General features: G+C 37.6%; 1 protein-coding gene and 2 long non-coding RNA genes across 13 annotated transcripts; 1 reads left to right on the forward strand and 2 right to left on the reverse strand.

Moving 5' to 3' along the window:
- Positions 1-1,965: 1,965 nt before the first annotated feature.
- Positions 1,966-22,704, reverse strand: LOC119484613. 11 transcript variants are annotated; one of them, XM_037763562.1, is made up of 11 exons: positions 22,549-22,703; positions 4,886-4,979; positions 4,645-4,726; positions 4,372-4,419; positions 3,939-4,191; positions 3,709-3,803; positions 3,453-3,576; positions 3,220-3,338; positions 2,916-3,080; positions 2,732-2,821; positions 1,966-2,547 (listed from the first exon to the last, which is right to left on the reverse strand). In XM_037763562.1, exons 1-11 carry the CDS (start codon positions 22,571-22,573, stop codon positions 2,440-2,442), a joined length of 1,203 nt encoding a protein of 400 aa, XP_037619490.1. In that variant the 5' UTR covers positions 22,574-22,703; the 3' UTR covers positions 1,966-2,439. The 11 variants fall into 11 exon arrangements, with proteins under 11 accessions (XP_037619490.1, XP_037619489.1, XP_037619488.1 ...); XM_037763561.1 differs by having other exon boundaries at positions 3,939-4,219; positions 4,337-4,419; XM_037763560.1 differs by lacking the exons at positions 4,645-4,726; positions 4,886-4,979 and adding exons at positions 21,323-21,479; positions 21,649-21,742 and having other exon boundaries at positions 4,372-4,470; positions 22,549-22,702.
- On the forward strand, positions 11,358-17,207 carry LOC119484648. The gene is made up of 2 exons (XR_005206058.1): positions 11,358-11,443; positions 17,037-17,207. It is a non-coding gene; the product is annotated as an uncharacterized LOC119484648 (long non-coding RNA).
- On the reverse strand, positions 19,039-20,435 carry LOC119484647. Its single transcript, XR_005206057.1, has 4 exons — positions 20,396-20,435; positions 20,086-20,256; positions 19,902-19,991; positions 19,039-19,135 (listed from the first exon to the last, which is right to left on the reverse strand). It is a non-coding gene; the product is annotated as an uncharacterized LOC119484647 (long non-coding RNA).
- Positions 22,705-23,249: the final 545 nt, after the last annotated feature.

A 23,249-nucleotide genomic window follows, 5' to 3' on the forward strand; every position in this document is an offset into this window, starting at 1 on the left:
GTAGTGGAGTAGAAGTATAAAGTAGCAGAAAATGAAAACACTCAAGTAAAGTACAAGTACCTCAAAATTGTACTGTACTTGAGTAAATGTGCTTAGTTACATTAATACTAATATTGCAGTAACATGTAGGCCCGGCTGACTGACTCCTGTCAGTGGAGTGCTGCTGCCACCATGTGTTTAATGGGAGGTTCTGCACACAGAAAGCTGGAGGCAACTTATATAAACTTCTTAAACAAATCTACTTCTGACAACACTTTAAGCAAGAAATAGGCGATGCCACTGCTGAATCTCCTGGCGACTGCTTCTCCTGCATTGAGACACCCTCCATCACGGATCTGGTGGAAATGCAGGTCGAGCATGTGCAGGCAGCAGCATGGAGGCGGGCCGGTCCAGCTTCATAGTCGTGGATCTTTCTTCAGTGTCAGCCTCGTTTTCACCAAGCAGCCAAATTAATACCCTCACTTTACAGATTTGTATTAAACAGAGCAGTCGCTGTTTTGATTATTTATGTGTTTATTTATCTGCACCATCCTTGTATTTTTCACTCAAACACAAATGGTGCAGTAGTTCAAGACTGTTCTCACAGTTTGGTACCTCAAATTACACAGCTTCTTTTCATTTCATTTAAAAATGTATTTAGAACATGTAGAATACAAAAAAAATAAAGAAAAAGAGAACGATCATACCAACAAGTGGACAACCAGAAAGAAGTAGTATTTACATACAATGAAAAGCAAAAGAAAAGCAAATTGTCAAACACTTGATGCCTTGATTTATATATTCGAAAAGGAGTAAGAAGAAGTACAAACTTATTTAATCCCACCCCTTCTCCATAACTCATTCATTAATAATTAACCAGCTTCCTTATTGAGCCATACATATACTCTAATTAAATGTTCTTAAATTTGTCTACTATAATTACCTTTTATCTCTGTCATACAGAAATATGAATTAATTACTGATATAATTATCCTTATCAAACTATAAATTTGTTATCAGTCCAGAATACCAATTCATTACTTATAATATAACTTAATCACAATACCAATTACTTACTTATATATTTAACTTAATCATATTGACTAGTTATCTTTTCGTATATGCGCATATTATTATTGATAATATACAATTTATAATATACAATATGCACATGCAATACAACATGCAATACACATACACACACACACATATATATATATATATATATATATATATATGTATACATTGCATATTGCACTACATGCGCACACTGCACACCACATACACATATACATATATGTATACATACGTATATATATATGTATATATATAAATATATATATATATATATACAATACACAGCATCTGACCATGAATACATTATTCTAAATTTGATTTTGAATTTTAAATTTGCATTATTCTTTACAGAAAAAATAGGAAGATAGACTAATACAGAATAAATATTAAGTAACCAATAAATAAATAAACAAACAGTAATAGATAAATAAACAGTAACCCCTGTAAACACCTTGTGATTGTCAAACCCCCACTTCATCCCTGTACCTTGTGAACATCATGTCTTTATACCTTATTTTAAACTGGTTTAAGTTTGGACATTGCTTTAGCTCCACAATGAAACTGTTCCATAGTTTCACTCCACAGATTGAGATACAGAAACTTTTCATGGTTGTCCGAATACTGTGAGTTTTAAAATGACCTGTTTAAATGTGTTACATACTCTGATGGTTGGAATCAAAATTCATCAAGGTTAAGTTTTTCAAGTTTATTTTTTATTTCATATCACCTGAATCTGGCATTTATGTTGTTTGTTATTCAATTTGTAAATGTTAAATTATATGTTGGAATTGTTACATGATCAATAATGTGCTTTTGTAAGATGGAAGAATGATATTTGTATGTTATTTTATACTTGTATCAAGTTCACTGCACTTGTGGGTTTCAAATAGATGATAAAACAAGCAGAAATATTTTTTTGATTTTTATTGAACAATAATCATTATTATTATTTGTGTATGGGAGGAAACCAGAGTACCTGGTAAAACCCATGCATGCACGGAGAGAATACTCTACACAGACAGAGACCGATCACCAGTCCTTCCTCTGTGCGGCTACAGTGCTGATCACTCTGCCACCGTGCAGCCCTCAAACTATGGAAGTATGGTGAACTCTCACAGCACACCACACCTCTAACCAGCAGGTGCGTATGGTGAACACTCACAGCACACCACACCTCTAACCAGCAGGTGCGTATGGTGAACTCTCACAGTACACCACACCTCTAACCAGCAGGTTCGTATGGTGAACACTCACAGTACACCACACCTCTAACCAGCAGGTTCGTATGGTGAACACTCACAGTACACCACACCTCTAACCAGCAGGTTCGTATGGTGAACACTCACAGTACACCATATCCCATATAGGAGCAAACACCGTCTTCTATATGGTCCCATAGACCCTGAAATTGTACACGCAAGTGTAGTCAGGATTTCCCCAGTTGCTCTCGACTTGCAGCTTCACATGGCTGAAGACACCTGCTTCCTGATCCTGAGAGATAGAGAAATGAACAGAGAGAGTTAGTTGAGCACAAACCGAGAGGATGGGAAATAAGGGATATAATGAGTAGCCTACAATGAGGACAGACAAACTGTAATTCTTATGATATATTAGCTTGTGGGTGAAATTTAAAAAATGCATGTGCATGTGTTTCGTTGCACGATGTAATACTCACAGACAGTTTGAAAGTCTGCAATGACTCGCCGTCCTGATCATAAAGAAAGGTTCCTAGTAGGGTACCTTCATCCTCTTTAGTCTTCATGCCCTGCAAGAGAGAAAGATAGAGATCCAGTTGAGCACCTTGTTGTTCTCCGTGTATGTGACGTCTGCAGTGTAACAATTTTAAATTTGTGACTTACATAGACAGCAAACATCTTTGGGCTGTTCGAGATGCTGCCAGTTAGCGACACGGTCTTTGAAATGTGACCCAGTGTCACATGGCTGATGGTCACTGGGTGGGACAGGGCTAAATGTCCACGCTCACCATCAAATGGCCAGCAGCGTCCATCCACGATTGGTCCTCCCTGAAGAATGAAAGAGTATTAAAAAAAGTTTAGATGGTATGAGGTATAACAAAATAGACAGTAAAACAATCCAAATCATTAGATGATATTGCCAAACCGCATAGCCATGTGTTTTGTGTGTGTAGTTCCTAGTTCCTACCTGAGTCACAATACTTGGGTCTACAGGTTGTCTCCAAAGAGATATCAGGGATGAAAGAAAACAGGTTGGTCCGGTGCATTGGTATGTTTCCGAGGACAATCGAGCTAAAACAAGGGCCCCTGCACACAAAAACACACACAAAGAAAGTGAAAAAGGGATCTCAAAACTAAAAATCACATGTGTGAATTACAATCTGACAGATAAAAATGATGAGGGTGATTTAGATGTCTCACCTTGCGACTCCAGGGCAAAGTTGGGCATAGTGTCCCCTGGTGGCTCCTTGACCCACTTTAACCTCAGCACCTTGTCCTGCAGCATTCTCATCCGCTCCCCCATCCATTCATATGTGCTCAAGGCCTGTAAGTGACAGGAGATTAATTTGAATGGTGGATGTTGACATCATTGTGTGTTTCAGCATGTAGGTGAGAACATATTTGGGCTGTGATTGTGTTTTATAGGTGCACATTAAGAATAAAAAGAAGGTCATACCTTATCCCGCTTGGTTGATGGGAAAAGTGACGCTGAGGGTCCTGAGTCAAGAGAGTTGCTGTTCATGGATAGAGCCAGGGTGAAGTATACAATTCCTGATGGATGGAGAGAAACAAAGTATTGGAGAAACAGGTCAGTGATGTTTAATTCAAAAGACAGACACTCTACAGTATAAAACACACAAGCTGATGAACAAGATATGATTGTTTGTAGAAGGAGAGATCGCTTACCAAGACACATGAGCAGCATGAAGAACAGCCAGCGAATAATGCCGTTCCAGCAGGCCCCGTTGCCCCCGCTGGCCCCGTTGGCCCCACTGGCCCAGTTGCCCCCGCTGTCCCTGTTGTCCCCGCTGGCCTCTTTGGCCCCGCTGGCCCCACTGGCCCAGCTGTCCCTGTTGGCCCCGCTGGCCCAGCTGGCCCCATTGGCCCCATTGGCCCCACTGGCCCGGTTGCCCCCGCTGTCCCTGTTGGCCCCGCTGGCCTCGTTGCCCCAGCTGGCCCCGCTGTCCCTGTTGGCCCCGCTGGCCCAGCTGGCCCTGTTGGCCCCGCTGGCCCTGTTGGCCCCGCTGGCCCTGTTGGCCCCGCTGGCCCCATTGGCCCCACTGGCCCGGTTGCCCCCGCTGTCCCGGTTGCCCCCGCTGTCCCTGTTGGCCCCGCTGGCCTCGTTGCCCCAGCTGGCCCCACTGGCCCCGCTGTCCCTGTTGGCCCCGCTGGCCCCGCTGTCCCTGTTGGCCCCGCTGGCCCTGTTGGCCCCGCTGGCCTCGTTGCTCCAGCTGGCCCCACTGGCCCCGCTGTCCCTGTTGGCCCCGCTGGCCCCGCTGTCTCTGTTGGCCCCGCTGGCCCAGCTGGCCCTGTTGGCCCCACTGGCCCAGTTGGCCCCAATGACCCCAATGGCACCAATGGCCCCACTGGCCGCGTTGGCCCCTATGGCCCGATTGGCCCCTATGATCCCGCTGGCCATGCTGATTGTCTTGGCGATGGACTTTCTCAGACCGTCTGGAGAAAACCTCCTTTTTCTGAAAGTATTGTATAATGAAAATGAGAAAGAGTGAGAGCTTTGAAGATGTATAATGAAGAACTTATGACTGTTAAACACATAGCCTGTGTATGCTACAGAACATACTGTATACAAGCATGACTGTGACACACACACACACACACACACGTCAGCTTACTTGTACGTAGCTGTCTCCTTGTAGGAAATGACTGGTTTTCCTAGATGGTTGTAATATCCTGCGTTGGTCAGTCGAACGCTTCTACGTACCGTGACTGTAAACAAAACAAGAGAGCAGAGGAGGTGGTCAGTCACTCACTGACACAAGTTATGTCATACACTTTGACTTTTCTAACTACAACACTTCTACTGTAAGAAGCAACTCAGTGCATGTCAATAGTTTTGTGTTTTTGAGTGTCAGACACACAGAAACCAAAAAAAAAACACTCTATGTCAGAGATGTGTGGATTCAACTAAAGCCATTTTTGAGGTTGTAGTTTGTGTTGGATGAGCCTTTTAACCATCTTCTCTTCTTTTTGTGAATATAGACTGCTGTTTATTTTCCACATAGTCATACAAGTAACTTTTTCTTTAATATTTATAATATAAATAATTATATTTATCCTCTTTTATTACTTTTCTCAATGTCAGTTTTTGAATAAGTATAAATTCAATCAGTGCTCCATTACTGCCTAACCCAGTTGAATAGAGGCTTACAGGAACTACCACCTGTGCATGAAAGTCATTAAAGAAAACTATTTGACCTAACATCAAGTTGAACATATTGTTGTTGTTTTTTTGCACGATTAGAAACTTTGCAGTTATATTAGGAAATGTGCAAAAGGGAATTCATGTCCATGACTGGATTAAATTTTCTCGAAAAGTGTTTCTAACATTTTGTCAAACTGCATTGGACAAACATGATTAGAAACATCTCTCTCACACAGTCTGAATATTAATCTCTCAAAGGTAGGATTAATCACGTTACATATGAATATTATGCTGTCCTCACTCAAAGATGTTGCAGGCAACGTGTTTTTCAGCTATACAGCCAGCTCAACAATATATTCTCCAGCATTGCATTCTCTAACAGACGAGTTGTTGTGTTTGCAGGATTTAATGGAGGAAAATATGTAATTTTGTAAAACTGAAAAAGAGCACAAAATACAAACATCAGATAAATGTGCTTGTAAGTACTAAATAATATATCAATAGAGAAAAGATCACTAGCATAACTAACAGGTGCATAAAAGTATGTTTACACAAGAACCAATGCTTTAAACATCAATAAATCTCTATGTAGTTGAAAACAAACTAACCATCAAAATACTGTACTCAACCTAAGAAATGGTGACATAAACATGTTCACATAACTGTGATTAGTGAATAACTTACAGATGAAGCCGGCTTTGTGGATTTATAGCACAGGATTAAGAAGATTGCACACAGATGATTCCCTGAGCAAAAAGGAGCTTCCTGAACACCACTTCCTGTTATTCTTTGTTTACAATGACCTCACTTCCTCTTCAGTACAGCTATTTGCAGACGCCACTAGGGGGTGCCAAAGGACATACAAAGGGAACACTTTACACTGGTTCCAATACACTCCCCGCCTGGCATTTTTAGAAATATGCCACTTTAAACATATTAACCCACAGTCTTTTCTAATCCGAGTCTGTACAGGAGAAAGCTGCCACGTCCCCAAAGTTATGACTGCAGTCTCACAGTGAGTTCATCAGGCTATCGCTCAGCGACAGTTTCCTATCTCTGGTTTTAAGCTGTGGACTGTGCGACACGACGTTCCCATGATGTCACCTGACTCAGCTGCTCTGTTATTGACCTTCATGCTGAAGAGGCTAGTGAGTCAGGCGAACCTGTCGAGGTTTCCTTGTCCTCCTGGGAGAAAAGCAGCACCACCTCAGAAATGGGTCTGGAGAATATCTTGACTGTCTGATTTCTTATCACTTTGACTTCCACCTTTCTTACCAGTCCATCTTTACTGGGAATAACCTTCACAATTATTCCCATTGGCCACTGATTTATTTTTGTCTGACTGTCCTTCATGAGAACTATGTCTCCTTCTTTGAGTGGCGGTGCAAGCTCGGCATGCTTATTGTCAATCATTTTTTGGATGAACTCTGTGAATTGCACTTTCATTCCAGGCTTCTTCACTAACATCCGTCGCAGTGACATCAGACGGCTGTGAGCATAGTCTCTGTTGTTAGGGAGACGTCTCCGTGGGTGGCGAAAAGGGAGAGGAGCAACCCACCTATTGGTGTCATCTTGGAAGATCTCCCGTTCCATGATCTGAAGGAAGGTTAGATCCTCAATGGAGTGGGCCAGCAGGTTGTCATTCTCTGTTGTACAGAAAACCATTTTTCCCAGATTATCCTTGTTTGATACCAACGATGCACTTTGTGTGGGTTTGTGTAGGAGAGGATTCTTGCTATTACCTTCGATACTATAGATTTCTTTCACTCGTATCTGATTCTCACACGGAGTAAGGCAAGTTGGTCTTCCATTGTCAAGGATGCAGGTCTTCATGGCACTCACTGTGTTTGTCTTGTGAACACCTCCTATGCATACATCCCCTATGATGACCCAGCCGAGGTCTAGCTTTTGTGTATATGGTGCATAGTGAGGGCCATTGTGTTGCTTACGAACCTTATGGGCTCTAATAATGTCTCTTCCCAAAAGCAGCAGGATGTCGGCGGCTGGATCGAGAGGTGGGATTTCACTCGCTATCTGTCTTAGGTGATGGTGATGGTACGCGGCTTCAGGCGTCGGGATCTCTGATCTATTGTTTGGGATTTCATTACACTCGGTGAGTATAGGTAATGGCATGTTCATTTTTCCATCTGTAGATTCTACTGTGAATCCATGGGCTTTCCTGCCGGCTGTTTCCACCATCCCTGCACAGGTTTTGAGTGTGTATGGCACTGCAGCTCCCTTGATGCTGAACATGTCAAAAAACTCTGATCTAGCCAATGACACGTTGCTCTGGTCATCCAAAATGACATACATTTTTCTCTGTAGCTTACGATGACCATTGGGGTACACGTTCACGAGGCAGATCTTTGAGCAAGATTTGCCTTTGAAGTCCTCACCACATACCTCGGTACACCTCGATGTGTCACTTTGCTCATTTAAAAGAAAAAGAAAAAAGAAAAACCTGAATTTCGCCAAACAAAGACAGAAAATGCAAAAACTTTAATGGAAACAGATTATCTGTATTATAAACACTTTGGTAACACTTTATTTTACAGGTCTGCACATTTCATGGTAATTAGGTGATAATTAGCAAGTACATTTCTTTGGAATTACTGCCAAATTACCCCAATATTTACAGTTGCCTAGTAAAATTATACCGGTCATAGATAACGTATTTAATTGCTTTTTATGCTGTTTTCTGAAATTTGCTGACTATGGCAAGCAAAGTTTGCTCACCTTAAAGCACATTACGCTAGATTTGAGATAAAGTTAACAAACCCCCAGTTGGACAGGATTTATTTAAACTTTTAGTACATAGTAATTTAAATGAGGGCTATTTAAGTGTTCCTACTGGGTAGCTGATTTACCTAAAAAAGATGTCCGAAAAAAAATTCTGAAAAAAAAGATCTGAAAAATTTCTCAAAATAAAAGTCTGAAAAAAAATATATGAAAAATGTCTGAAAAAGATGTCCGAAAAAAAATTCTGAAAAATTTCTGAAAATAAAAGTCTGAAAAAAAGATCTAAAAAAAGTCTGAAAAATAGATCTGAAAAAAGTCTGAAAGAAATAATTCTGAAAAAAAATATCAGAAAAATGTCTGAAAAAGATGTCCGAAAAAAAATTCTGAAAAAAAAGATCTGAAAAATTTCTCAAAATAAAAGTCTGAAAAATGTCTGAAAAAGATGTCCAAAAAAAAATTCTGAAAAATTTCTGAAAATAAAGGTCTGAAAAAAAAGATCTAAAAAAAGTCTGAAAAAATGTCCGAAAAAAATGTCCCAAAAAAAAGTCTGAAAAATAGATCTGAAAAAAGTCTGAAAAAAAAATTCTGAAAAAGATGTCCGAAAAAAATTTCTGAAAAAAAAGATCTGAAAAATTTCTGAAAATAAAAGTCTGAAAAATGTCTGAAAAAGATGTCCGAAAAAAAATTCTGAAAAATTTCTGAAAATAAAAGTCTGAAAAAAAAGATCTAAAAAAAGTCTGAAAAATAGATCTGAAAAAAGTCTGAAAAAAAAATATCTGAAAAATGTCTGAAAAAGATGTCCGAAAAAAAATTCTGAAAAAAAAGATCTGAAAAATTTCTCAAAATAAAAGTCTGAAAAATGTCTGAAAAAGATGTCCGAAAAAAAATTCTGAAAAATTTCTGAAAATAAAAGTCTGAAAAAAAAAGATCTAAAAAAAGTCTGAAAAAATGTCCCAAAAAAATGTCCCAAAAAAAAGTCTGAAAAATAGATCTGAAAAAAGTCTGAAAAAAAAAATTCTTAAAAAAGATGTCCGAAAAAAATTTCTGAAAAAAAAGATCTGAAAAATTTCTGAAAATAAAAGTCTGAAAAAAAAGTCTGAAAAAATGTCCCAAAGAAAAGTCTGAAAAAAAGATCTGAAAAATGTCCGAAAAAAAAGTCTGAAAAAATGTCCCAAAAAAAAGTCTGAAAAAATGTCCCAAAAAAAAGTCTGGAAAATAGATCTGAAAAAAGTCTGAAAAAAAAAATTCTAAAAAATTTCTGAAAATAAAAGTCTGAAAAAAAAGATCTGAAAAAAGTCCGAAAAAAAAGTCTGAAAAAATTTCCCAAAAAAAAGTCTGGAAAATAGATCTGAAAAGTCTGAAAAAAAAAATTTCTGAAAAAAAAGATCTGAAAAATTTCTGAAAATAAAAGTCTGAAAAAAAAGTCTGAAAAAATATCCCAAAGAAAAGTCTGAAAAAAAGATCTGAAAAATGTCCGAAAAAAAAGTCTGAAAAAATGTCCGAAAAAAAAGTCTGAAAAAATGTCCCAAAAAAAAGTCTGGAAAATAGATCTGAAAAGTCTGAAAAAAAAAATCTGAAAAATTTCTGAAAATAAAAGTCTGAAAAAAAATATAAGTAAAAAAAAAAAGATCTGAAATATGTCCGAAAAAAAAGATTTGAAAAATGTCGGACAAAAAAAGTCTAAAAAAAAAGATCTAAAAAAAGTCTGAAATAAAAGATTTGAAAAATTTCGGACAGAAAAAGTCTGAAAAAAAAGATCTGGAAAAAAATATCTGAAAAAAGTCCGAAAAAAAAGTCTGAAAAAATGTCCCCAAAGAAAGTCTGAAAAATAGATCTGAAAAAAGTCTGGAAAAAAAAAATTCTGAAAAAAAAGATCTGAAAAATTTCTGAAAATAAAAGTCTGAAAAAAAATATCTGAAAAAAAAGTAAAAAAAAAAAAGATCTGAAAAAAAAGTCTGGAAAAAAAAAATTCTGAAAAAAAAGATCTGAAAAATTTCTGAAAATAAAAGTCTGAAAAAAAAGTCTGAAAAAATATCCCAAAGAAAAGTCTGAAAAAAAGATCTGAAAAATGTCCGAAAAAAAAGTCTGAAAAAATGTCCGAAAAAAAAGTCTGAAAAAATGTCCCAAAAAAAAGTCTGGAAAATAGATCTGAAAAGTCTGAAAAAAAAAATCTGAAAAATTTCTGAAAATAAAAGTCTGAAAAAAAATATAAGTAAAAAAAAAAAGATCTGAAATATGTCCGAAAAAAAAGATTTGAAAAATGTCGGACAAAAAAAGTCTAAAAAAAAAGATCTAAAAAAAGTCTGAAATAAAAGATTTGAAAAATTTCGGACAGAAAAAGTCTGAAAAAAAAGATCTGGAAAAAAATATCTGAAAAAAGTCCGAAAAAAAAGTCTGAAAAAATGTCCCCAAAGAAAGTCTGAAAAATAGATCTGAAAAAAGTCTGGAAAAAAAAAATTCTGAAAAAAAATATCTGAAAAATTTCTGAAAATAAAAGTCTGAAAAAAAATATCTGAAAAAAAAGTAAAAAAAAAAAAGATCTGAAAAAAAAGTCTGGAAAAAAAAAATTCTGAAAAAAAATATCTGAAAAATGTCTGAAAAAGATGTCCGAAAAAAATTTCTGAAAAATTTCTGAAAATAAAAGTCTGAAAAAAGATCTGAAAAAAGTCTGAAAAAATGTCCCAAAGAAAAGTCTGAAAAATAGATCTGAAAAAAAAAATTCTGAAAAAAGATATCTGAAAAATGTCTGAAAAATATGTACGACAAAAAATTCTGAAAAAAAAGATCTGAAAAATTTCTGAAAATAAAAGTCTGAAAAAAAAGTAAAAAAAAAAAATATCTGAAAAATGTCCGAAATAAAAGTCTGAAAAAAAAGATCTGAAAAAAAAGATCTGAAAAATGTCCGAAAAAAACGATTTGAAAAATTTCGGACAAAAAGTCTAAAAGAAAAGATCTAAAAAAAGTCTGAAAAAAAAGATTTGAAAAATTTCGGACAGAAAGTCTGAAAAAAAAGATCTGAAAAAAAAGATCTGGAAAAAAAAGTCTGGAAAAAAAAGTCTGAAAAATGTCCGAAAAAAAAGATTTGAAAAATTTCGGACAAAAAAAGTCTAAAAAAAGTCTGAAAAAAAAGATTTGAAAAATTTCGGACAGAAAAAGTCTGAAAAAAAAGATCTAAAAAAAGTCTGAAAATGGTGAACACTCACGGTGCACCACTCCTCTCACCTCTCACACCTCTGTGATGTACCGTGAGTGGTGAACACTCACGGTACATCACACCTCTCACCAGCAGGTTCGTATGGTGAACACTCACAATACGTAATGTATGTTCTGTGTATGGTGTGCATGATATCCAATACATATGCCAGTACAGCACACTCAAAATGTCTATAATTTCCAGACTTCAAATTGTCTGTTAACAATCTTTGTGTCTGTAATAAGGTAAAATATCTTGGACATTTCATTACTGAAGACATGACAGATGATGATATTTATAGGCAATGCCGCTATAGATGTATGCACAAGCTAACATTCTCTCACAGAAGTTTAGTATGTGTTCAAGATAGAGTGAAGATGTCTCTGTTCAGAGCATATTGTACACCACTGTACTGTCTACAGCCCATTTGTGGTCAAACTATAAAAAAGTGAGCTTACAGAGACTTCAAGTTGCATATAATGATGCAGTGAGAATATTACTCAAAAGACCGAGATGTTGCAGTGCAAGTGAAATGTTTTATGTCTGCAGGCATAAATACTTTAAAAACTGTCTTAAGAAATCTCATGTACAAATTTATATGCCGTTTAAATGACTCTGAGATTGAAATAATCTTGCGGTTGTCAAACATAAGATTTAACACTACACGGTACCAATCACAGCGGTGGAGGCATTGGTATAGTTCTTTATATGTGGCATTAATGTATTTATATTTCTAATCTATTTTAATCATGACTTTTTATTGTGCATCTTGTAATGTAATGTTTTATATGTAATGTCTTGTTTTTTATCTGTACCTTGAGTCTGCAATAAAGTTTGGATTGAATTAATAGGCAGGAATAATAAATGCCTGCTTTCTTTTTAGGTATCTTCAATCATGATGAAGGAGAGTATGTTGATGTTTATCGTCCTTTGCTGCCTCTGTGTGAGGATAAGACCTCTGAATGCAAAGACGGTAAGATAATTAATGCATACAGTAACATGCCACTAATATCCACTGATTTTACAATATTTCACTACTCTGTAAAAAATACTTTTGTATTCTAATTATTAGTAAAATGTCTTACGCATTCAAAATGATTGATGACGATGAAGTCTGAAATTGACCTAATTGAATTTGATTAAGTTGATCAAGTTCTTATAGTCATAAATCGGAAATAAAAATGAATGACTGAATGAATTAAAATGAATTGTAAAAGTGTGTAAGGGTTTATAACATTATGATCGAAGTATATGATTCTGTTCTCATGCTCTATTATGACTCATAAATTGTTGCAGCAAATTTTGTGTTGATACCATTTAATATTTATTTTGGTGCTAAATTTAACCATTTTTCAACACTGGAGAATTAATAAAAAATATCAATAATTCCTCCAAAATACCACATTAAGACACCAAGACCTTGAGGAACACCACAGAAAAAGCCATGCTGTGATTTTGGATCAAAAACTTTTGTCATTTGGAGATTTCTGCAAGAATTGAATTTTTCGGCGATAGGACGGCGAGCACGTCTGTTGTGTAAACTGCTCAGAAACCCCCTTATTGTCAATCTAGCTAGGAAAGCCATCCATCCTCTGAATGTTCTAGGTCTGTAGTTTGTGGCTGTAACAATTCATGAGGCTGTGATTATCCTAGAGGTCACCACAGGTCATTTCATACAGTGCGGTCAGGTTTCAATAAATGGTCCCACTACAATGAAATTGCTACTATGGGGACTAACATCATCACACATGAATACAGTTGAACTCAGTGGATCCACAAGAGTCTCAGCTTTACTGTGATACCCATTTTATGTAATTCAAGACTGTTTAGGGACCCCATGCAGAAATATTCAAATACACCATTTTAGAATAGAAGGAAATGACCCATTTATACTGCATGCAAAAAAACTGCATGTGATTATCATAAAGTGGGCATGTCTGTAAAGGGGAGACTCGTGGGTACCCATATAACCTATTTACATTCATATATCTTGAGGTCAGAGGTCAAGAGACCCCTTTGAAAAATGGCCATGACAGTTATTACTCGTTAAAATTTAATTTAATGTTATTTTGTAAAATGCATTATCTAAATAAAACTACATGTTCTGTTTTTTCAACAGTTGCCTGAACATGACACCATAAAGGCCCTGTTGAAACGCTCTGATGTCCAAAAGGTCGATGTTGAGACATCCTCTCCACAGGAGGCTACAGTGGACCCATCTTCAGCATCTGAAGAGCCTGTAAATGTTCAGAATACCTCCGTTCAGGCTGCCGTGCAGAAAACCACAAACGCCTCGCTGAAGGCAGCAGTACAGGTCCCGTCAGGTCTGTCCAGGCTCATCAGAATCCCTCTCAGCTTGTCTCTGGACTCCGTCGATGACATGTATTACGGCTGCTCCCAGAAGATGCTGATCAACGTGAAACGCCACTACCTCCCCAGGAGCACCAGGGAAGGTCTGCACTCCACATACACAAAGCTGTGTGCCCTCAAAGCCATGAAGAATAAGGACATGTATGACCCGCTGTCCTGGAATCACTTCAGGGCTCTGTGTGCCTACACAGCGGGGTCATACGACGACCTAAACCGAGCAGTCCGTAGGGGGAAGGCTTCCTACAAGACATCGTTTCAATTCCACGCCCTCCACTTCCTGCTGTCTGACCTTTGAAGCAAAACAGTCGCACCACAACGACCATTTAGTAGCTGTTCTGGAGCTTTAGATTGTATGACATCATCTTCCTCAGCAGATGGACGTAGCCCAGTTGTCATGAAATTAGTGATGTGTCGGACGCGAACGAGCCGGCTCAAAAGAATACAAAGTTAATTCATATGCTTTATTTCCATGTCTGCTGATAAATATATGATAATTAGAAAATAACTTCTTTGAATATGGACTTCTTCTTTTTCAATAAGTCACACAATGGTGAGATTTGTGCCTGATCAGATGTGTCTTCTATTAGTTTTCCAACTCCGATGAAGAGCAGACGCTCCTCAAGCCTAAGGGCCCTATTTTAACCATTATATGCTATTTTAGCATACAATTATTAAATCATGTTTATAATAAAGTCATTTTTGATAAATTGAGTAATTTGGCAGTAATTCCAAATAAATTTCAAATAGGTTACTTGCTAATTATCAGCTAATTACTATGAAATTTGCGGACCTATAAAATGAAATGTTACCAAAATCGTTAAGAAAAGGTAGTAATACCACAGTGTAAAAATACTGTACTTAAAATATCTAAAAGTACCTTTTATTATTATTATGCTGAATGGTACATGTCTTGATGCAGTACTGTAAACATCACATTAATATTGCAGCTGGTTATGTACTGTATATATATGTATATGTATATGTATATGTATATATATATGTATGTATATATACTGTATATCATAATGTATTAGTTGATTCAGATTATTAATACACAATATAAATCTGCAAAGTAACTAAAGCTGTCCAATAAATGTAGTGCAGTAAAAACTACCTACAACCTTTCCCTCTGAGATGTAGTGGAGTAGAAGTATAAAGTAGCAGAAAATGAAAACACTCAAGTAAAGTACAAGTACCTCAAAATTGTACTGTACTTGAGTAAATGTGCTTAGTTACATTAATACTAATATTGCAGTGACATGTAGGCCCGGCTGACTGACTCCTGTCAGTGGAGTGCTGCTGCCACCATGTGTTTAATGGGAGGTTCTGCACACAGAAAGCTGGAGGCAACTTATATAAACTTCTTAAACAAATCTACTTCTGACAACACTTTAAGCAAGAAATAGGCGATGCCACTGCTGAATCTCCTGGCGACTGCTTCTCCTGCATTGAGACACCCTCCATCACGGATCTGGTGGAAATGCAGGTTGAGCATGTGCAGGCAGCAGCATGGAGGCGGGCCGGTCCAGCTTCATAGTCGTGGATCTTTCTTCAGTGTCAGCCTCGTTTTCACCAAGCAGCCAAATTAATACCCTCACTTTACAGATTTGTATTAAACAGAGCAGTCGCTGTTTTGATTATTTATGTGTTTATTTATCTGCACCATCCTTGTATTTTTCACTCAAACACAAATGGTGCAGTAGTTCAAGACTGTTCTCACAGTTTGGTACCTCAAATTACACAGCTTCTTTTCATTTCATTTAAAAATGTATTTAGAACATGTAGAATACAAAAAAAATAAAGAAAAAGAGAACGATCATACCAACAAGTGGACAACCAGAAAGAAGTAGTATTTACATACAATGAAAAGCAAAAGAAAAGCAAATTGTCAAACACTTGATGCCTTGATTTATATATTCGAAAAGGAGTAAGAAGAAGTACAAACTTATTTAATCCCACCCCTTCTCCATAACTCATTCATTAATAATTAACCAGCTTCCTTATTGAGCCATACATATACTCTAATTAAATGTTCTTAAATTTGTCTACTATAATTACCTTTTATCTCTGTCATACAGAAATATGAATTAATTACTGATATAATTATCCTTATCAAACTATAAATTTGTTATCAATCCAGAATACCAATTCATTACTTATAATATAACTTAATCACAATACCAATTACTTACTTATATATTTAACTTAATCATATTGACTAGTTATCTTTTCGTATATGCGCATATTATTATTGGTAATATACAATTTATAATATACAATATGCACATGCAATACAACATGCAATACACATACACACACACACACATATATATATATATATATGTATACATTGCATATTGCACTACATGCGCACACTGCACACCACATACACATATACATATATGTATACATACGTATATATATATATGTATATGTATATATATATATATATACAATACACAGCATCTGACCATGAATACATTATTCTAAATTTGATTTTGAATTTTAAATTTGCATTATTCTTTACAGAAAAAATAGGAAGATAGACTAATACAGAATAAATATTAAGTAACCAATAAATAAATAAACAAACAGTAATAGATAAATAAACAGTAACCCCTGTAAACACCTTGTGATTGTCAAACCCCCACTTCATCCCTGTACCTTGTGAACATCATGTCTTTATACCTTATTTTAAACTGGTTTAAGTTTGGACATTGCTTTAGCTCCACAATGAAACTGTTCCATAGTTTCACTCCACAGATTGAGATACAGAAACTTTTCATGGTTGTCCGAATACTGTGAGTTTTAAAATGACCTGTTTAAATGTGTTACATACTCTGATGGTTGGAATCAAAATTCATCAAGGTTAAGTTTTTCAAGTTTATTTTTTATTTCATATCACCTGAATCTGGCATTTATGTTGTTTGTTATTCAATTTGTAAATGTTAAATTATATGTTGGAATTGTTACATGATCAATAATGTGCTTTTGTAAGATGGAAGAATGATATTTGTATGTTATTTTATACTTGTATCAAGTTCACTGCACTTGTGGGTTTCAAATAGATGATAAAACAAGCAGAAATATTTTTTTGATTTTTATTGAACAATAATCATTATTATTATTTGTGTATGGGAGGAAACCAGAGTACCTGGTAAAACCCATGCATGCACGGAGAGAATACTCTACACAGACAGAGACCGATCACCAGTCCTTCCTCTGTGCGGCTACAGTGCTGATCACTCTGCCACCGTGCAGCCCTCAAACTATGGAAGTATGGTGAACTCTCACAGCACACCACACCTCTAACCAGCAGGTGCGTATGGTGAACACTCACAGCACACCACACCTCTAACCAGCAGGTGCGTATGGTGAACTCTCACAGCACACCACACCTCTAACCAGCAGGTTCGTATGGTGAACTCTCACAGCACACCACACCTCTAACCAGCAGGTTCGTATGGTGAACACTCACAGCACACCACACCTCTAACCAGCAGGTGCGTATGGTGAACACTCACAGTACACCACACCTCTAACCAGCAGGTGCGTATGGTGAACACTCAGAGTACACCACACCTCTAACCAGCAGGTGCGTACGGGTCTGGGTATCATCGGATATTCCGTTTTTCCTTTGGAATTCAGAAAGGAAAAAACGTTTTTTTATTTTTTCGTTTTAAACCAAAAACCAGGAAACGGCCGTTTTCCCGTTTTTCGTTTCTGAATCAAAAAATGAAAAACGAACCCAAACCGGGCCGTTTGTTTGTTTTTGCGAATTCCTTTTCTCATTATTTGTTTTGAATTGAAGAACGGAAGTCACGTGGGTTTTTCGTTTTTTCGTTTTAAACCACAAACGAAAAACGGAATCACGTGGTGCTCTGTTTGTTTTTTGTTTCCAAACGAAAAACGAAAAAAACCAAATTAAAAAAACGATCCGATTTAGTTTCTTCAAGTTTCTTTCTGTTATTTTCTGTTTTGAATCGAAGAGCGGAGAACGGCAGTCACGTGACCAGGAAGTGAAGGCAAACATGTCAAAATAAAAGCCAAGAAGATAGTTTGGTCATTCTATAAAAGTGTAACATTATTTAAGAACAGGATCAAAGTAACAGTAGAAGATAAATAGGCTAAATAAATACACAAATAAATACATACATAGATATTTTTGTTTTGTTCTTTTCATTAACACATGAATATCTTTTGTGACTGTGTTAAGCAGAGTCAGCACAGCGTCGTCTGGGCCTCTGTTGCTCTTATTTAAGCGAACTGGAGCAGATCTAGCACTGTGCTGGTCAGGTGGTTGGCAAGAACTCGTTCCATGGTTTTACACAATATGGAGGTTATTGCGATAGGCCAAAGATCATTTGGCTTACTTACGTCGGCTTTTTTAGCACAGGCCTAATTATTGTGAATTTCCATGATTTTGATGAAGTGGCCTTCAGTACAGTACTATTGTCATGACAGACAGAGCTTTATTCTGTCTAGCTGGCATTAATGTCATAATCGCTTGTTGAAAAATCAGCATTATCATGATGTAGAACTACTCGGCTACAGCCTTCCTAGTGGAGTGAAGGGATCAGGTGGAAGTGTCAGGTGTGTTGAAAGGAGTAGCCACATAGTGCTTCTCACCTGCCGACATAAAGAAACAGCCCATAGTGAGAGTGTGAGAGAGAAAAGTGTCAATTATGTGAGAGTTCTGTATAACATCTGTAGAGACCCTCCCTGTTGTATAACATCTGTAGAGACCCTCCCTGTTGTATAACATCTGTAGAGACCCTCCCTGTTGTATAACATCTGTAGAGACCCTCCCTGTTGTATAACATCTATAGAGACCCTCCCTGTTGTATAACATCTATAGAGACCCTCCTTGTTGTATAACATCTATAGAGACCCTCCCTGTAATTTATCACACACTTTTTGGATAAAAGACATTCATGTGTTAATGAAAAGAACAAAACAAAAATATCTATGTATGTATTTATTTGTGTATTTATTTAGCCTATTTATCTTCTACTGTTACTTTGATCCTGTTCTTAAATAATGTTACACTTTTATAGAATGACCAAACTATCTTCTTGTGAACACTCACAGTACACCACACCTCTCCCCAGCAGGTTCGTATGGTGAACACTCACAGTACACCACACCTCTAACCAGCAGGTTCGTATGGTGAACACTCACAGTACACCACACCTCTAACCAGCAGGTTCGTATGGTGAACACTCACAGTACACCACACCTCTAACCAGCAGGTTCATATGGTGAACACTCACAGTACACCATATCCCATATAGGAGCAAACACCGTCTTCTATATGGTCCCATAGACCCTGAAATTGTACACGCAAGTGTAGTCAGGATTTCCCCAGTTGCTCTCGACTTGCAGCTTCACATGGCTGAAGACACCTGCTTCCTGATCCTGAGAGATAGAGAAATGAACAGAGAGAGTTAGTTGAGCACAAACCGAGAGGATGGGAAATAAGGGATATAATGAGTAGCCTACAATGAGGACAGACAAACTGTAATTCTTATGATATATTAGCTTGTGGGTGAAATTTAAAAAATGCATGTTGTTGGAAATATATCATGATAAAACTGTTGTTGTGTAACAAACTTAATTATGTTGTGAGTTTAGCGAGTTTGGTGTTAAATACTAGGCTTAGACTGTCTACAGATAATTGACTGATGTAAGACGGGGCAAGAATGATCACATGGATTATCTCGTGATGGAATGTTGAGTGGGCCTGTAAAAGGAATAGCTACAAGGACGAAAGGGCCTTGGGGGTAAAAGCGGATGGGGGAAGGGACAGGATGACCATGCAAATAATGTTGTGTATTGGGTCTGCAGAAAGCCTGACCCCTTCCCCAGGGTTCGCCTGCTAATGTGTATAAAGGTAAACGTATAGCAGAGCTCGGGGTTCATTCTCTGCGAACTGACAGCCGTGCGTGGTGTCGGGGACACACTGATGAATCCAGAACTTCTGTAATAACTCTGTGCAACTTTGATGAATATATCTGCGGAATAAATTGATACTGATTATACTTTAAAGTTACTTTGCATTTGTTTGTTATATACTCTGAGCTTGCAGCTGCTTAGAAGATAAACCAACACGCATGAAGGTGACGATTCTATGAGGGGAATTCCTTCAATGTGCATGTGTTTCGTTGCACGATGTAATACTCACAGACAGTTTGAAAGTCTGCAATGACTCGCCGTCCTGATCATAAAGAAAGGTTCCTAGTAGGGTACCTTCATCCTCTTTAGTCTTCATGCCCTGCAAGAGAGAAAGATAGAGATCCAGTTGAGCACCTTGTTGTTCTCCGTGTATGTGACGTCTGCAGTGTAACAATTTTAAATTTGTGACTTACATAGACAGCAAACATCTTTGGGCTGCTCGAGATGCTGCCAGTTAGCGACACGGTCTTTGAAATGTGACCCAGTGTCACATGGCTGATGGTCACTGGGTGGGACAGGGCTATGACTAAATGTCCACGCTCACCATCAAATGGCCAGCAGCGTCCATCCACGATTGGTCCTCCCTGAAGAATGAAAGAGTATTAAAAAAAGTTTAGATGGTATGAGGTATAACAAAATAGACAGTAAAACAATCCAAATCATTAGATGATATTGCCAAACCGCATAGCCATGTGTTTTGTGTGTGTAGTTCCTAGTTCCTACCTGAGTCACAATACTTGGGTCTACAGGTTGTCTCCAAAGACGTATCAGGTATACAAGAAAACAGGTTGGTCCGGTGCATTGGTATGTTTCCGAGGACAATCGAGCTAAAACAAGGGCCCCTGCACACAAAAACACACACAAAGAAAGTGAAAAAGGGATCTCAAAACTAAAAATCACATGTGTGAATTACAATCTGACAGATAAAAATGATGAGGGTGATTTAGATGTCTCACCTTGCGACTCCAGGGCAATGTTGGGCATAGTGTCCCCTGGTGGCTCCTTGACCCACTTTAACCTCAGCACCTCGTCCTGCAGCATTCTCATCCGCTCCCCCATCCATTCATATGTGCTCAAGGCCTGTAAGTGACAGGAGATTAATTTGAATGGTGGATGTTGACATCATTGTGTGTTTCAACATGTAGGTGAGAACATATTTGGGCTGTGATTGTGTTTTATAGGTGCACATTAAGAATAAAAAGAAGGTCATACCTTATCCCGCTTGGTTGATGGGAAAAGTGACGCTGAGGGTCCTGAGTCAAGAGAGTTGCTGTTCATGGATAGAGCCAGGGTGAAGTATACAATTCCTGATGGATGGAGAGAAACAAAGTATTGGAGAAACAGGTCAGTGATGTTTAATTCAAAAGACAGACACTCTACAGTATAAAACACACAAGCTGATGAACAAGATATGATTGTTTGTAGAAGGAGAGATCGCTTACCAAGACACATGAGCAGCATGAAGAACAGCCAGCGAATAATGCCGTTCCAGCAGGCCCCGTTGCCCCCGCTGGCCCCGTTGCCCCCGCTGTCCTTGTTGTCCCCGCTGTCCTTGTTGTCCCCGCTGGCCTCTTTGGTCCCGCTGTCCCTGTTGGCCCCGCTGGCCCAGCTGTCCCTGTTGGCCCCGCTGGCCTCGTTGCCCCAGCTGGCCCCGCTGTCCCTGTTGGCCCCGCTGTCCCTGTTGGCCCCGCTGTCCCCGCTGTCCCTGTTGACCCCGCTGTCCCTGTTGGCCCCTATGATCCCGCTGGCCATGCTGATTTTCTTGGCGATGGACTTTCTCAGACCGTCTGGAGAAAACCTCCTTTTTCTGAAAGTATTGTATAATGAAAATGAGAAAGAGTGAGAGCTTTGAAGATGTATAATGAAGAACTTATGACTGTTAAACACATAGCCTGTGTATGCTACAGAACATACTGTATACAAGCATGACTGTGACACACACACACACACACACACACACACACACGTCAGCTTACTTGTACGTAGCCGTCTCCTTGTAGGAAATGACTGGTTTTCCTAGATGGTTGTAATATCCTGCGTTGGTCAGTCGAACGCTTCTGCGTACCGTGACTGTAAACAAAACAAGAGAGCAGAGGAGGTGGTCAGTCACTCACTGACACAAGTTATGTCATACACTTTGACTTTTCTAACTACAACACTTCTACTGTAAGAAGCAACTCAGTGCATGTCAATAGTTTTGTGTTTTTGAGTGTCAGACACACAGAAACCAAAAAAAAAACACTCTATGTCAGAGATGTGTGGATTCAACTAAAGCCATTTTTGAGGTTGTAGTTTGTGTTGGATGAGCCTTTTAACCATCTTCTCTTCTTTTTGTGAATATAGACTGCTGTTTATTTTCCACAGTCATACAAGTAACTTTTTCTTTAATATTTATAATATAAATAATTATATTTATCCTCTTTTATTACTTTTCTCAATGTCAGTTTTTGAATAAGTATAAATTCAATCAGTGCTCCATTACTGCCTAACCCAGTTGAATAGAGGCTTACAGGAACTACCACCTGTGCATGAAAGTCATTAAAGAAAACTATTTGACCTAACATCAAGTTGAACATATTGTTGTTGTTTTTTTGCACGATTAGAAACTTTGCAGTTATATTAGGAAATGTGCAAAAGGGAATTCATGTCCATGACTGGATTAAATTTTCTCGAAAAGTGTTTCTAACATTTTGTCAAACTGCATTGGACAAAAATGATTAGAAACATCTCTCTCACACAGTCTGAATATTAATCTCTCAAAGGTAGGATTAATCACGTTACATATGAATATGTTCCAACAGAAACCATACAGAGGTATTGCTGCTCTGCTTACTGAGTGTGTGTTTCACAGATCTGTGATAGAAACAATTCTTTACCTTCACTTTGCCTGTTTGATAACATTGTGTCAATGAAGAAGTGGATGTTCAGCGTTGAGTTTTGGTCTCTTGGCGGTTTTGCAAGATATTTTGCTCTGAGAAAACAAGTGAAGAATAAGGTGAGTCCTAATCTTACTGAATTCCACAACGGCAGTGATGCGTCATAGAATTCTAGAATGACATCGTAGAACATAGAACACACGCGCACACAGCAGCGTGCAGGGGCGCCCCGGTAGCTATGGCAACCATCACTGTCACTAAGATGAATAATAATAATAATAATAATAATAATAATAATAATAATAATAATAACACTATGATGAAGGCATAAAACGGCCAAAAAGTCTTTTATACACATAAACACACAATAAAACACTTTTATTTTTTAACTTTGCAAGATGTAGAGAACAGTTGGGGTAAATTTTATGGTATTGTTTTCATTTGGACAAAAAGTTGCAATTTATGAAATCATTCAAATAAAAAAGACTAGTTTTTTTTTTAACACAATGACACAAAAAAATGACATTGAATCCTCTGGGAGTGTAAAACCCATACGGACATATCAGATCCATTTATCTACAAACTGAAAGAAACACAAATGCAAATTTTTCCCTTAAAATTGAGTGTTCTTGTGAAACAAAAATATATTTAAAAGTTCTTGAAATGTTTAACCAGTGCTCTGTCTTTTGCATTTATTATTC

Source organism: Sebastes umbrosus, chromosome 3 (genome assembly GCF_015220745.1).
Source record: "Sebastes umbrosus isolate fSebUmb1 chromosome 3, fSebUmb1.pri, whole genome shotgun sequence".
Classification (NCBI taxonomy): Eukaryota; Metazoa; Chordata; class Actinopteri; order Perciformes; family Sebastidae; genus Sebastes; species Sebastes umbrosus.

What these genes read in the sequence shown, in the direction of transcription:
- LOC119484613 (XM_037763552.1), bottom strand. Translation starts at nt 22,573, where the DNA reads ATGTTATCAAACAGGCAAAGTGAAG. An exon ending in CATCAACCAAGCGGGATAAG is followed by an intron (nt 3,577 to 3,708) that starts GTATGACCTTCT and finishes TGTCACTTACAG; the next exon opens with GCCTTGAGCACATATGAATG. An exon ending in CTTTGCCCTGGAGTCGCAAG is followed by an intron (nt 3,339 to 3,452) that starts GTGAGACATCTA and finishes TTTTGTGTGCAG; the next exon opens with GGGCCCTTGTTTTAGCTCGA.